The 12,912-nt window shown below is 38.4% G+C and overlaps 3 protein-coding genes across 3 annotated transcripts; 1 reads left to right on the forward strand and 2 right to left on the reverse strand.

The window, feature by feature from the left end:
• Nucleotides 1-251: 251 nt before the first annotated feature.
• LOC121768368 (photosystem I reaction center subunit III, chloroplastic-like) lies at nucleotides 252-1,876 on the forward strand. Its single transcript, XM_042164849.1, has 3 exons — nucleotides 252-693; nucleotides 1,335-1,658; nucleotides 1,740-1,876. Exons 1-2 carry the CDS (start codon nucleotides 329-331, stop codon nucleotides 1,642-1,644), a joined length of 675 nt encoding a protein of 224 aa, XP_042020783.1. The 5' UTR covers nucleotides 252-328; the 3' UTR covers nucleotides 1,645-1,658; nucleotides 1,740-1,876.
• Nucleotides 1,877-2,022: 146 nt separating this feature from the next.
• On the reverse strand, nucleotides 2,023-2,975 carry LOC121768369 (LOB domain-containing protein 4-like). The gene is made up of 2 exons (XM_042164850.1): nucleotides 2,626-2,975; nucleotides 2,023-2,542 (listed from the first exon to the last, which is right to left on the reverse strand). Exons 1-2 carry the CDS (start codon nucleotides 2,797-2,799, stop codon nucleotides 2,210-2,212), a joined length of 507 nt encoding a protein of 168 aa, XP_042020784.1. The 5' UTR covers nucleotides 2,800-2,975; the 3' UTR covers nucleotides 2,023-2,209.
• An 8,167-nt stretch (nucleotides 2,976-11,142) lies between these two features.
• Nucleotides 11,143-12,002, reverse strand: LOC121768027 (pectinesterase inhibitor-like). The gene has a single exon (XM_042164369.1). It carries the CDS (start codon nucleotides 11,862-11,864, stop codon nucleotides 11,283-11,285), a length of 582 nt encoding a protein of 193 aa, XP_042020303.1. The 5' UTR covers nucleotides 11,865-12,002; the 3' UTR covers nucleotides 11,143-11,282.
• Between the last annotated feature and the right edge of the window lie 910 nt (nucleotides 12,003-12,912).

Raw genomic sequence — 12,912 nt, forward strand, 5'->3', positions numbered from 1 at the left:
AACTAATGCAGATTGATTTATGGAATAAATTCGATTAAATGTATAATTTTATGGAGTACATACTATGCTTGGATGTAAGTAATCCTACATCAGATTTTGGGATCTTTAAACTTGTGGTGGCAGCACGACGCCAGTTCGGATAGATGGAATCACAACTCCCACACCCAATCACAACTGTCCATGTCAGCATCCCCTTCCTAACACAATCTAACCCACCTTATCCTCTCCGAACCACTTCTCCCAAAATCTAAAAATTCATCTCCTTCCCTTCATAATCTGCAACACAAACTCACACACACACATTTTCAATTCTAATCTAGAAAAAAAAATGTCACTCACAATCCCCACCACCCTCTCCAAATCCATCTCCACCCCTAAATTGGGATCCTCAAAGCCGAGAAGCGCCGCCATAATATGCCAAGCTAACGCCCCCAACCAAGAAGACTCCTCCACCACGGCGTCTCAGCTCAAAGCGTTCTCAGCCGCGCTGGCCCTCTCCTCCGTGATCTTCTCCGCCCCGGTGCTCCCCGCCTCCGCTGACATCGCCGGACTCACCCCTTGCAAGGAATCCAAACAGTTCGCCAAGCGCGAGAAGAGCGAGATCAAGAAGCTCGAGTCGTCCCTCAAGCTCTACGCCCCCGACAGCGCCCCGGCTCTTGCCATCAACGCCACCATCGAGAAAACCAAGCGCAGGTAAACTGATTTATAAACTAGACGTCCCACTTTGATCCGGCACAAATTTTAAAAAAGCATAAAGAAAATGAATGAAAAGAAGGCTGTAGAATGTGGTTCTTAATTTTGTGTATCACAAACATATATTTGCATTTACCAAAAATAATAAAAGCGAAATGAGTTTGAGAACCTCCCGTAATAAATAAAAATATTGGAGATTTAAATAAGATAGATGTTGCACGTTAGTCAATCATAAGTTTTTTACTCCATAATCTTGTAAAAAAGTAGTACTAGAAGTAATTAATTTGCAAATATAATTGTACTATAATTTGTTATTTTTAGTGCACCCTCCTTAATATTATACTCCATGTGCACTCTTAGATGTGTCAAATGTATACCTTTGTTTTAATAAAAGACAATGAATTTGATCTCATCTGTCAATATATTCTTATGTAGTAGTATAACTTTTTGACTGATCATCTAGTATTAATAAATCATGAAAATGAATATGAAAAAGTAAGGAATTTTATTTGTATATTAATTTTCTTTTCTAATGGTTTTCCAATCCTAGTAAACATTTTAAACAAACTAATTCGTTAGTATTTAAACATTATATTTTGTATCATAGTTTGTATCATTAACGGCTCGAGTTGTGGGCGTAGGTTCGACAACTACGGGAAGCAAGGGCTCTTGTGCGGCGCGGATGGGCTGCCCCACTTGATCGTGAGCGGTGACCAGAGGCACTGGGGTGAGTTCATCACCCCAGGCATCCTCTTCTTGTACATTGCCGGGTGGATCGGGTGGGTGGGGCGAAGCTACTTGATCGCCATCAGAGACGAGAAGAAGCCGACCATGAAGGAGATCATCATCGACGTTCCCTTGGCAAACAGCCTCGCCTGGAGAGGCTTCATCTGGCCCGTTGCTGCCTACAGAGCGTTCGTGACCGGAGAACTCATCGATCCCAACGTTTAGACCTCTGTTTTCGGGTACTTTTTTTGTTGGATTTGTTTGGGTTGATCTTGCTTTGGAGCAATGGCTAATGCTATTGATTGTTTGTTTTGTTGTAGGTGAAGATGGTTGAGGTTAAGGGGTTGTGTGGCGTGGAGAAAGTCTTGTATTTATACATGTAAACTTTGTTGTGTATTTGGACTTGTATTTGGAATCATTAATTAACCAAGGAAATCATGAGGAATGTGTTTGCTTATTTGTTTGTGTTATCTAGAAGTGAAGGTTAATTGGATGATTACGTGGCGTCTCGTCGCATATATTGTGTGAAATTTTTTGTCGTAAAATTAAAACGGGACAATCCGAAATGAAATATTTTTAAATGGATAAGGCACAACATTTGAATTTGCATAAATATGAAACTACACTATACAGTGAGTCTATATAATGATAATGATAATCATAATTAATAACAATATGAACAAGCCCAGATTGAAAAAAAGTAGTCATAGGCTCTCATAGCACCTATGTCGGGTGTGTAGCATAATATTTTTGTATATATGAATATGAATAGCATTTCTAGCTCTGGTATCTAAGTGGATGACCACATGGACTCTCTGAAGGTCGAGTGTTCGACCGCTCCCGCCTCCATGTCGTAACTCGACGGCTTGGAGTGGGACATGAACGTATAGGAGAGCTGCGAGCCGCTATAATTAGGGCTCGTGGCTTGGTCCGACGTGGCCTGCTGCACCCTGAGGTACAGCATCTCGGCCTGAGTCAGGGCGAGCTGCTGCCTAAGCCCGTCTATCTGCTGCTGCAGATAGGATATGGCTCCTACGCAGCCGTAGACCGGGTCCCGCATCCTCGCATTCGCCTCGTACACCATGCTGCTCACGGCGTCTCCTCGGTGCTCCTCCGCCAACTCCTGCGGGCCGGGCCGGGCCGGGCCAGTATGAGTATATAGAAGATGAAACAAATAAAAATTTGATCAATTCCAAACTAACTTACCTGCAGCATCTTGCTGACGTTGCTAGCTCCGAACACCTTGTGCACGCCGGCGAATTTCCCCGGCTCCTCGGCCGGGAAATATGGCGCGAAGACGCAGTCCCGCGAGCACCTCCGGCGGAGGAGCTTGCAGGCGGCGCACGGCGAGGAGGCATTTTGTTTTCTGCTCACTTCCATCTATTTTCCAAATTACATGATCAAATTTATTTTTTTTCTATCAAAATCAATCAAGAAAAAGTTTGGTTGTGTGATTAAAAGCACTAATTGGGTTTAATATAAATCTACATGGAGAAATTGAGACAAACAGATAGTTGGTGTTAACGTTCACCTAAGAGCATCTCCAATGCTGGCGGACGTCAAATAGCCGTCAAATAGCCGTCAAATAGCCTTCACACTGCCACATCATCAGCACTACAATTCTCCTGCCACATCAGCTTGCCACATCAACTGGACATCAAATAGCCATCAAATAGCCTTCACACTACCTATCCACATCACTAATAACAATTATATAATTTAATTTACAATTGTATCAACATACATAATTTAATTTACGAGACAAATACGGAAAATTCGAATAATAATATTAAAATTTAAAAAGTACATTACTTTTAAAAAAAAGTACAACAATTTAAAAAAATTACAAAAAGTAAAAAGTACATTAATTTAAAAAAGTAAAACAAAATCACTCATCGCCGCCGTCCTCGTCTCCGTCGTCGCCCAACGCTTCTTCACTGCCGTCGCCGCCGCCTCCGTCGCCACCTACGCCGCGGCTATTCCCGCCGGTGTCCCTCCTCATCGCCTCCAGTTCTTCACGCTGGCTCTGGAGCAATACGCGAAGAAAATCCTTCACCTCGGGGTCCACCGCCGCTTGGAAGTCGGCTAAGGTCTTCACCATTTGAGCGCGCGTTTGTTGGCGCGCGAAGAATTTGAGCTCCTCGGTAGACCTGCCGAGGGGGGATGCCGAATGGACATCCTGGGAACTCGGTGTGCCCCCCCTCGCAACCTGCTGCGCCCGCCTTTGCCCAACCGGGCGAGGTCGGCGACCGAACGACCGAGGAGTCGGGACCTCCTGGGCCGTCTCGGGGAGGTCTGACGAACCACCGCTGCTGCCGCTATAATCTCCGGTATAGTTCAGTCTCTGCCTCTTCGGCCAGCCAGCGTCGACGCCTGCCCGGAATTTCTCCGACTCGTTGAGCACAACGTAGCAGTTCCAGTAGGTGAACTCATAGTACTTCTTATCCGGATCGGGGTAGGCTCTTTCCGCAATCCTCCTGCAGTCTTCCTCTGTTTGGCCACTGGTCTGCATGCGGAGGGCGTTGGCGTACAAACCCGAAAATCGAGAGACGCCAGCCCTGATTCGGTCCCAGCACTTCCGGACCTCCTCCCCGGTGCACGGTCTCCCTTCAGGGCAAAATGCCCTGTAGGCTGCAGCTATCTTCGCCCACAAGTTGACGATCCTCTGGTTGTTTGAAACGAGAGGATCGTCGCAAACACTCACCCACGCCTTGGCAACCGCAACGTTCTCCGCGTCCGTCCACTTCCTCCGGCCCCGGATTTCGGCGCGGGGCTGCGACGACTCGCCGACCTTCTTCGCCTTGCCCTTCTTCTTACCCCGCCCTACTCCCTGGCTTTGAATGAGAGTTTCAGAAACGTCGTTAATATCAAAACCCAAGTCCGCTAAGGAGAAGGTCTCCGAATACTGTGCATCCGTTGGGGTCGATGTGTGCGAAGAACCGGTGGAAAAATCAAAAGTCGGCCGATAGGCGTTGTCCCCCCCGTGCGTCGCCTGCGACTGTGGAATCATATGTTGCGCCGGTGGCATCATCTGCTGCGCCGGTGGCTGCATGCCGGGTGCCCACCCCGGCATCATCTGCATAGGGGGCTGCATGCCGGGTGCCCACCCCGGAATCATCTGCTGCCACGGGTACACGTTGTAGTACCCGCTCATTGGAGGCCAACCACCTCCCCCAGGAGCCGGGGAAGTATGGGACCCTGCCCCGGGAGTCGGGGGCGTCTGAGACCCTACACCGGGAGCCGGGGGAGTCTGAGACCATCCCCCGGGATTAACTGGAGTACCTTCGTAGTTGTTCTCCATTGCTCGTTATTGATCTTGTACAGAAAGTAAGGTAGAGAGAGAGTACTCGTTAAAACAAGTGGTGCGAATGAAAATGAGGTTCAACGCGCGTATATATTGTGTTTTGCGAAAAAAAAAAAAAAAATATTTAAATCCGACGCCGGTTTGGCGCCGATCCGGGAGCCACAATGGCGCCCGTGAGGATCGGCGTGGGAACCGGCGTCAGCGCGGGAATCGGCATGGCGACGCCGATTTTGACGCCGATTTCGCCCACGCCGGTTCCAATGGTTCGGCGTCAAACCGGCGTGGGCGAAAAATCGGCGCTCCGGTGGTGACGCCGACCATTGGAGATGCTCTAAAAGGGATTAAAGAAGAAAAGGAAAATATTAAGAATTTGTGAAAGTGGGAAAGAGATTAAGAGAGTAGGTTTATTTGAAGGGGCAGAGATAGTACTTTTTATAATGGGACTTGCAATTTTGTGGGGCCAAATTTGTGGAATTCCAATTCCACCACTTCGATTTTTTGTTGAGATTTCTTTTAATATAATAATAGAGGTCTGCAGAAGTTCTTGATTAATTAACTATGATAATTGAGAGGTTGGTTATATTTAATTGTTAAATTTAATTTGCTACATGGCATGTGCAACTACTAATAAGTTAATGAATAATTTTATGATTGGGTCTATTCAAAAGATTTAGGCCGATTTGATGGCACGTGTGTGTGTCTTTGGACAGATTTTACAACGTAAAAATGATCGTTAAGTTTGTTGGTATTTAAATGCAACTAATGTTGGACTTCTTTTTAAACGTTAGGTGTGATTTAAAATAAGAAAATATGAGATATAATATGTTTGTTTTCATAGACATTATGAGTATGTGGAGAGCATGTGAAACTTAGTAGAAAAAGTTACTCCTATAATTGAAAGAACAAGTAGCATAGGATCAGTATTAATTAGAGGTTGATAATATTATATACTAGGAGTATCATCTTTGTTCATATATCTTTTTTTTCTCGTCTTCTTTTCTTTTATAGGGAGGGGATAAGAGAGATCAATCATTGAACATCACATCTCCTTTATTTACTTTGGTTTTGATTATATTTGAATGCACATAGTTGGAGTAAATCAAATCACATTCATAGCATATTGGGGGATATAAAAGTGTCTTCCAAATAAAATTCACATTTAACTTCATATTTGTAGATAGCAAAAGTATGATTAGCAAAAGCCACTAACCAAAATAGCAACACTAAAGTTCCTAATCAAGATGTTTAGCTCTAAAAATAACAAATACTACTAAGACAAATCAAGCAACCAATATATTGCATAAAGGCATTAGATGTTGATGTCAATTCATTCATCAATGAAGTGCGTGTGGTGAAAAATTGAGGCACTGGCTTCTAATAAATGAAAATAATGATCTTACTTCTTGCTTATATCAAATTTATATTCAATAAGTGAAAATCATATCATTCAGCACGAGTGTTAATACTAGTCCTCAAAAAGTCATTCTATCTTGAATATTTTAAATCCACAAAATGAGATAACTAGAGATACATAACTTATTTTCAAACTTGATTTGGATAATATCAATACTAACTTCTTTTGGGGGGTTATAGATCCTAGGCATGCAAAAGAAAGTTTTAGAAACATCTCAACTTTGTGTGCTAACACAAGCACGCCTTAAAATAGTTTTTTTTTTTAAGAAAATGTGATAATGGGTAGATGATGTGTCCATTTTCAAGATGGTTAAATTTTTCAATTATTCCACAATGTAGAAAAGGTGACCAATTTCAACAATTCTGTCTAAAAGATATTTGATCGATTGATTATTGATCCATCTTAAATGCCAAAGTGGTAGCTTTGTTTTGGTAAAATAAATAACACTAAATTTGACCTAACTCAAACTAGTAAAGGTTTGAGAATTGACATTTGGGGATTACTTATTGAACTTGATTCTTAATTATACTATATTTGGTTGCTTTATAGAATAAACAAAGGCATGTGTACATTTGATCAATAAGCTCTATATTCCTATAGTATCTACCACATTTTATTGCTAAATCATCACACTCAAATGTGCAGGTATAATTTAGAAATAATGTGCACGAATTGATTATTAATTAAAACGCATATAAATGAAAGTTGTATTTAGTTAATGTATTAGTGATGTCATGGAAATTTTGTTGTCTATGATTCGCAAATTATATTCAGCTGTCTATTCGATTAATTTTTCTTTTTGTACGATGTAGACAGAATGTCTGCCTAGCTCTTGCCGGAAAGAATTTGATTATAATGAATTGACTAATTGCAGTGCCCCATAATTGATTTCAATCACTTTTATAAATTAATACTTATAATTAATCTAAAGTGGTGATAAAAGAATCTGATTTCTGTAATTTTTTTTGTTAGTTAATATATTAAAAATTCAAATACAGATAAACACAATGTAGACTTAAAGGCCACTATTAAAGTACTATAACAACTATGTAGTCTACAGAGTAGTATAAACACTGAGATATATCACAGCATTTAATTAGCTAATAGTATGTCACATGCTTACGTAACACTATATATTATAGATTACATATTCCTATCTAAATATTCATAGTATCAAAATTTGAAATCTGATATAGTCTTGCATCATTATTCATCACCCACTCTCCATTATAAAATGCATACAAAATAAAAAAACAAACAAAAAAGAAAAAGAGACAAACACAAATGTATTCACTTTTAAAAAAGTTTATCTTCTATGAAGATAAGATACGTTGAAATCGCAACGTTGAAACTACATGTTAAAAATAAGCTAAAAATTTCCACTTCCTATTTACCTAATACATGAATTTTTAGCTGCTCGCAATTAATTTATTTAGAGGTGACGATAAAATTTAATTACTTCTAGCTAGAGCAGTTGAAACACCTCACTTATTAGAACATAAATAAATGCCAATAAATTAAACATTAATTCAATTACTTATCAATACGTATCCCCTTTTAATTGCTGTAGATTCACTCTTAAATTCAATTTTTTTTCACAACAAATCAATAATAGGAGTACATATTTAATTATAGCAGATTCCGCGAGTATATAATAGTAGTAGTAATTAGCAATCGAAAGGGTTACATAGTGAAGTGATAAAGCACCATCAAATTAAAGTCATCAATTAGTAATCCTTCTTTTTTGTCTTTCACTAGTACATTCTTGTGCTTTAAGATTAATTTTGTTACCTTATTTCTTTTAGAAAAAAAGACTGCAAATAAATATCACTAGACATGATAGTCCCCACACTCTCTTTATGCTTTGGAAATTCTTGGAAGCATGGCTAAATAATTAATAAACACTAGTGGATGAATAATAAATTTTTAAAGATTGCTTTATGATGGATATCAACGTAACGCATGCAGTAATCAATACTCCATTTATCCTAAGTTATTTAAACTGTTTCTTTAATTTTATGAAGTATGAAGTATGTATGGTTGGTGAATATAATTTTATGAAATCGGTGGCAAATCTCGTGTTGTGAATGTCGAGATGATGTGTTGTCCAATAAACTAAAGGGTAAAATTAAACTATATGAAAGACATGAATTGCAAAAGTCAAATTATGGACGTTTTTTTATGATTGGTGCAAAACTTCTTCACTTATTTTCAAATTTTAATTAACATATATGTATCCATGTGACTTGTGAGTTTAGGGGTCTCTAGTCCAATTGTATGATTTTATTCAATTTGAGTTAGTGCCATTAATTGAGATTGTCGTTTAATCACTTGAATGTTGCTATAGTTAAATCACGGCCATGTCTAGATTTGTAAAGTGGATCGAATTAAGTTAGTCCAATACAACCAAGGCCCGACTCAGTAGTGAATCAAAGTAGATTTAAACAAAAATAGTTATAATTGGATCAGTTTTTTTAATTCAAATCGCAATTCAAAAGACAGACAATCTAATCTGAACTTATATAAAGTGCACTAAAATTAACTCTATGTTTTAATTCTTTATACTAATTTAATTATTTCTATCCATTTATAATTTACCAAATCCCTCCTTCCAATTCAATTCCTTCTTCATTTGAAACTAAAACAAATTAAATTATATCCCTAAAAAATTGGTTTTAGTAGTATAACTATATCAAAGCTTCCACTTCTTCCAGTGGCACACGACCCGCCGCGGCCCGAATCATTTCCAAGTAAAGCCCGATCTCCTCGCCCGAGTCCCTGGCCCGGCCCGGATCCAACGATTCCTCCCTAAACTCCCGCCAGCAACTCATCACCTTCTCCTCAACGTCGTCAACATCACCGGTAATATCCGGAAATTCATCAAAATCTAAAGTCCTTCGCGCCATTTCGAGATTGCAATTAGCATCGTAGTAATTGATCGCGCAGGAAAGGTACTTCGATTTCAACCTCTCGTCGCCGGAATCCAAGTGATGCCGGTAGATTCCGTCGTAGATCTCTTTCGATTTCGCTATCGCTAGCTCAACGACGGCTCGGTCGTCGGAGAGGTTGAATCGGTTCCAATTGGATTTGAGGATATTCCGGCAATCGCTTGATCGGTTGGTTTCGGAGCAGAGGTCTTCTAATCTTCTAGAACTTTCTTCTTCGCCACATTTTGAAATTGGAACTGCGATCGCGAGGATTAGAGCGAGTAAGATTATCTTTTGAGAATGGGAAGCCATTTTTTTTAATTTTTTTCGGATTTTATGTTATGAATTACTATTTGGTTGTTATTAATTTGAATAGGCGTTATTAATTTGATAGTAATGGCATGTCAAATTTAGTGCGGTTTCCAAATTCATAATTAAGTGTGTTTGCTTTAAGTTATAATGTTAGAGCATGCGCAGCGGTGGCGTCCGTCGCCACCGCCGTCCGCGCCGCTGGCACGGCGCTGCTCGATGTATCGAGCACGTCCGTGCCAGCGGACGCACACGTGGCGCGCTCCCATTCGTCAACGGCATAGCCGTTGTGTTTAAACATTTTTTATTTTTTTAAAAAAATCGGTATTTAAATATAAATAATGCTAAAAAATAAAAAAAAATATTTTCCAAATTCCAAAAATATGGCCGTTTTTCCCCGTTTTTTCTGAATTTTTTTGATTCTTTTTATTTTTTTTTCCCAAAATCATCTATAAATACACACATTCATCACTCATTTATCACATCAATTCATCTCTCATTCATCGCCGACATCATGTTCACGTGTATTATATTACACAACATGATTATAGCCGACGAAGGGCCGAGGGCAGCTAGCTTCTACGACGAGGACGAAGCCGGAAGCTCAACAGCGAGGTCTCCCCCACGCCGAGGCGAGCATACGACGGTTGACCAGAGGATCGAGACAAGACACACAATGCGCGATACTCGAATCCACAATCAACTACAAGAAGACCTAATCAACCACATGTGGGCGAAATTCGGCAACGAGTAGTGGTTTTTTTAATTTTTAGGATTTTAATTATGTAATTTTTAATTTTTAGGATTTTAATTATGTAATTTTTCATTTTTAGGATTTTAATTATGTAATGTTTAATTTTATTTGTCATTTGTAATATTTATTGTGGTTTTTAAATGAATTTTAATATTATGAAAATGTTATTGTTTAATTGAATTTTAAATTAATTGTGCTCGTCCTTGTGGAAGAGCACAGTTGTGAGTGTTGTGCTCTTGCCAGAGAGTAGGCATGAATAGTACCGCCCGGACCCACAACCGTGCCGCTGGCAAGAGCACGGTTGTGGATGCTCTTATTGTTAATTAGGCGGTGGTTTGAATTTTTTTTTTACTTCTATTTCATTTTGTTTATAGTTAATTTTGAATTTAAATTTTAACTCTCCCTTACTTTATTCCATCTTTCTTACTTTATCCTCTCTTTATCTCTCTTACTTTTTCCTCTCTCATACTTTACTCTCTCCACTTTAACTCAACATATATCATTTTCTTAAATCTCGTGCCCAAAAAAAATCCATCACTTGTGGTGGAACGGACGGAGTAACATTTTGTCATCACATGCAGTATGTTTTTAAATTCAATTGTTTTTTATTTTTACCAGCATACATTTTAATAAATAAGTTTTGTATTTAATTACTTAACTAGCCGTGATTTTTGTATTTAGTCTTTCAGTATTAGTGTTTGAATTCCAACTATTCCAATTTGCTGTAAAATATTCATATAATTACCTAAAACAGTTAATTGCTTCCCTTATACACATAAATACAGAACCCTCTCGTTTGCAAAAAAAAACCTTTACATACCTTAATTATTATTATTATTTTTTCCTTTACATACCTTAATTAATCATTACTAATATTTCATCGCATTTTTTTTATATATATTTGAGATTTTGAGTATCCATTATCATAAATTATTTTCAATTTAGCTTTTCAAACCAAAACTATTTTTTTTCTGTCCGTCCTCTCTCTATATAAATTACAATAGTAGTATTAAAATACATAGATATAGTAGTTGTATTATTTTAATTCGTAATTTTGCATGGATCGATGTCTCTATTTACTTAGCTTATTTTCCAAACATTTTATTATTTTTACAATTCATAATTCTCCAAATAATTCACCAAATCAATATATATTTATTGATCTCCCAAACGGTCGGCCGCAGCTCTAACGACGTCCAAGTAAACCCCGAGCTCATCGTTCCGGTCCTCAACATGACCCGGATCAAACGAGCCCGACCCGAATAGCTGCCTGCACTCATCCAATTCATCCTCCGCGTCATCAATCTCATCCAAAATTTCACGATAATCATCGGAACCTAACTTCTTCACCGCCTCTTTCAGATCGCGAAACACATCGTTGTAATTCTCCGAGCACAAATGGTACTTCTCCTTCAACTTCTTGTCGTCGGAATCCTTGTGCCACTTCCTGAGCTTGCCGTGAATCTCCTTTGATTTCGCTATCGCCAGATCGATCACTCCGCCGGCGATGTCTCTGTCGCCGCCGGAATCGAAGCGGCGCACCTCCGATCTGAGGATGTTCCAGCACACGTCCGATCTATCGGTTTCGGAGCAGAGATCTCTCAGGTATTTTTCAGTGTTGTCGCCGGAATTGGAGCCGTGTGATTTTCTCGATCTTTTCCGGTGGCTTGTTGAGAAAGGAACTGCGGTCGCGATGGTGAGAGCGATGAAGAGCAGCTTTTGCAGATAAGAAACCATTTTTTGGCTTATGATTTTGCTAGTAATGGTGATGTGTTTATATAATGATGCAATTAGTTGAATTAAACTTCAATTTAATGGTTGCTGTATGAGCTTCAGTTTTGAATTTGCTTTAGTAGCGTAAGGGTCGGTTTTGAATTTGAGGATATACAGTGTTTGAGATTAATTGCATACGTTAAAGTAAGGAGTAACGATAAATAACCAAATTTTGTACAACTAAAAAGGTTTATACTATTAGTAATTTGATATATTAATTATATATTAAAATAATAAATGTAGTTAGTGGATAAGTTAAAAAGGCTTAGATTAGTCTTTAGCCTCATTTTCAGATTTTTTTATATTTGAATTATCTCTATATTATTTTTCAAATTTAAATTAAAGTATGCATTACTTATATTTGATCACAATATTATGCACGTTCCATGTATGCCCGTATATTTTAATTAAATACATAAATAAATCTATTTTTTCTTAAATAAACTAGTTTTTGGTTATACAAAATTTGGTCACATAGATTTATTGTTATGTAAAATCAAGATGATAAGTTTAAAATTAAAGCTAAAGATTTATTTATGTGTATATCCCATTTTCCTCGTCTATTTTAATATTCCATCCGTTAAAAAAATAGTCCCATTAGCTGATGATACGGGTTTTAATGAAAAATTTGATAAAATAAGAAAGAATGAGAAAGAAAAAGTAGGTAAAGTATGAGAGATAAACTTTCTATTTTTAGAAATTATACTATTTTTGTGAATATTTCAAAATGACAAAATGAGACAATTTTTCGTGGATGGAAGGAATATGAGAAGTCGCAAAAAATTAAACGAATAGCTTATAATAGAACGAATATAGTACTAATTAATATGCCTCGTTTGCATTGAAGTGAGTGGCGTATGTGTGTGTTGGGCTATTGGCCAAGCGGAGGAGTAGTTAATGCCCGGACCATACAAAGGTCTCGGATTCGAGGCCACCAAGACACAACTTTTGCAAATTTTTATTCATTTATTAATATTCTCTCTGTCCACAACAAATAATCTCATTTTGTCAT

This window comes from Salvia splendens, chromosome 15, assembly GCF_004379255.2.
Source record: "Salvia splendens isolate huo1 chromosome 15, SspV2, whole genome shotgun sequence".
Lineage (NCBI taxonomy): Eukaryota > Viridiplantae > Streptophyta > Magnoliopsida > Lamiales > Lamiaceae > Salvia > Salvia splendens.